Source organism: Antrostomus carolinensis, unplaced genomic scaffold, assembly GCF_000700745.2.
Source record: "Antrostomus carolinensis isolate BGI_N321 unplaced genomic scaffold, ASM70074v2 scaffold5465, whole genome shotgun sequence".
NCBI lineage: Eukaryota > Metazoa > Chordata > Aves > Caprimulgiformes > Caprimulgidae > Antrostomus > Antrostomus carolinensis.
In genome coordinates this window covers 342-565 of record NW_010315631.1, presented here as the reverse complement: position 1 = coordinate 565, position 224 = coordinate 342, and the positions used below count along the sequence as shown (strand labels likewise).

Sequence of the window (224 nt, the reverse complement as noted above, 5' to 3'; positions counted from 1 at the left end):
TTAAGTTTCCGGATCTCAGACTCCAGCTTAGTTCTGTATGCTTCGCTACCTCTTACATAGCTCACACCAAGGCTTTCAACTACTTTGAGCACTGGGAGAAAAGAAAAATAAAAAGTCCATGTTAGAAACAACATTTTGAAAAGAAATCTAACTGTATCATGACTTGGGAAATGCACAAACTGGGGTAAGGCCAAAGGAACTGCTTTCAGTGGTATGGGGAGCAA

The 224-nt window shown here is 40.6% G+C and overlaps 1 protein-coding gene across 1 annotated transcript in view; it reads right to left on the bottom strand.

The window, feature by feature from the left end:
• The window catches only part of LOC104524966 (DNA primase large subunit-like), a gene marked incomplete at both ends in the record, with an annotated part of 22,996 nt that extends 22,905 nt beyond the window's left edge, over positions 1-91 (bottom strand). Inside the window, one exon of the mRNA XM_010168000.1 lies at positions 1-91. This exon is cut by the window's left edge and continues 46 nt beyond it. Coding sequence (XP_010166302.1) covers positions 1-91 — 91 coding nt within the window.
• Between the last annotated feature and the right edge of the window lie 133 nt (positions 92-224).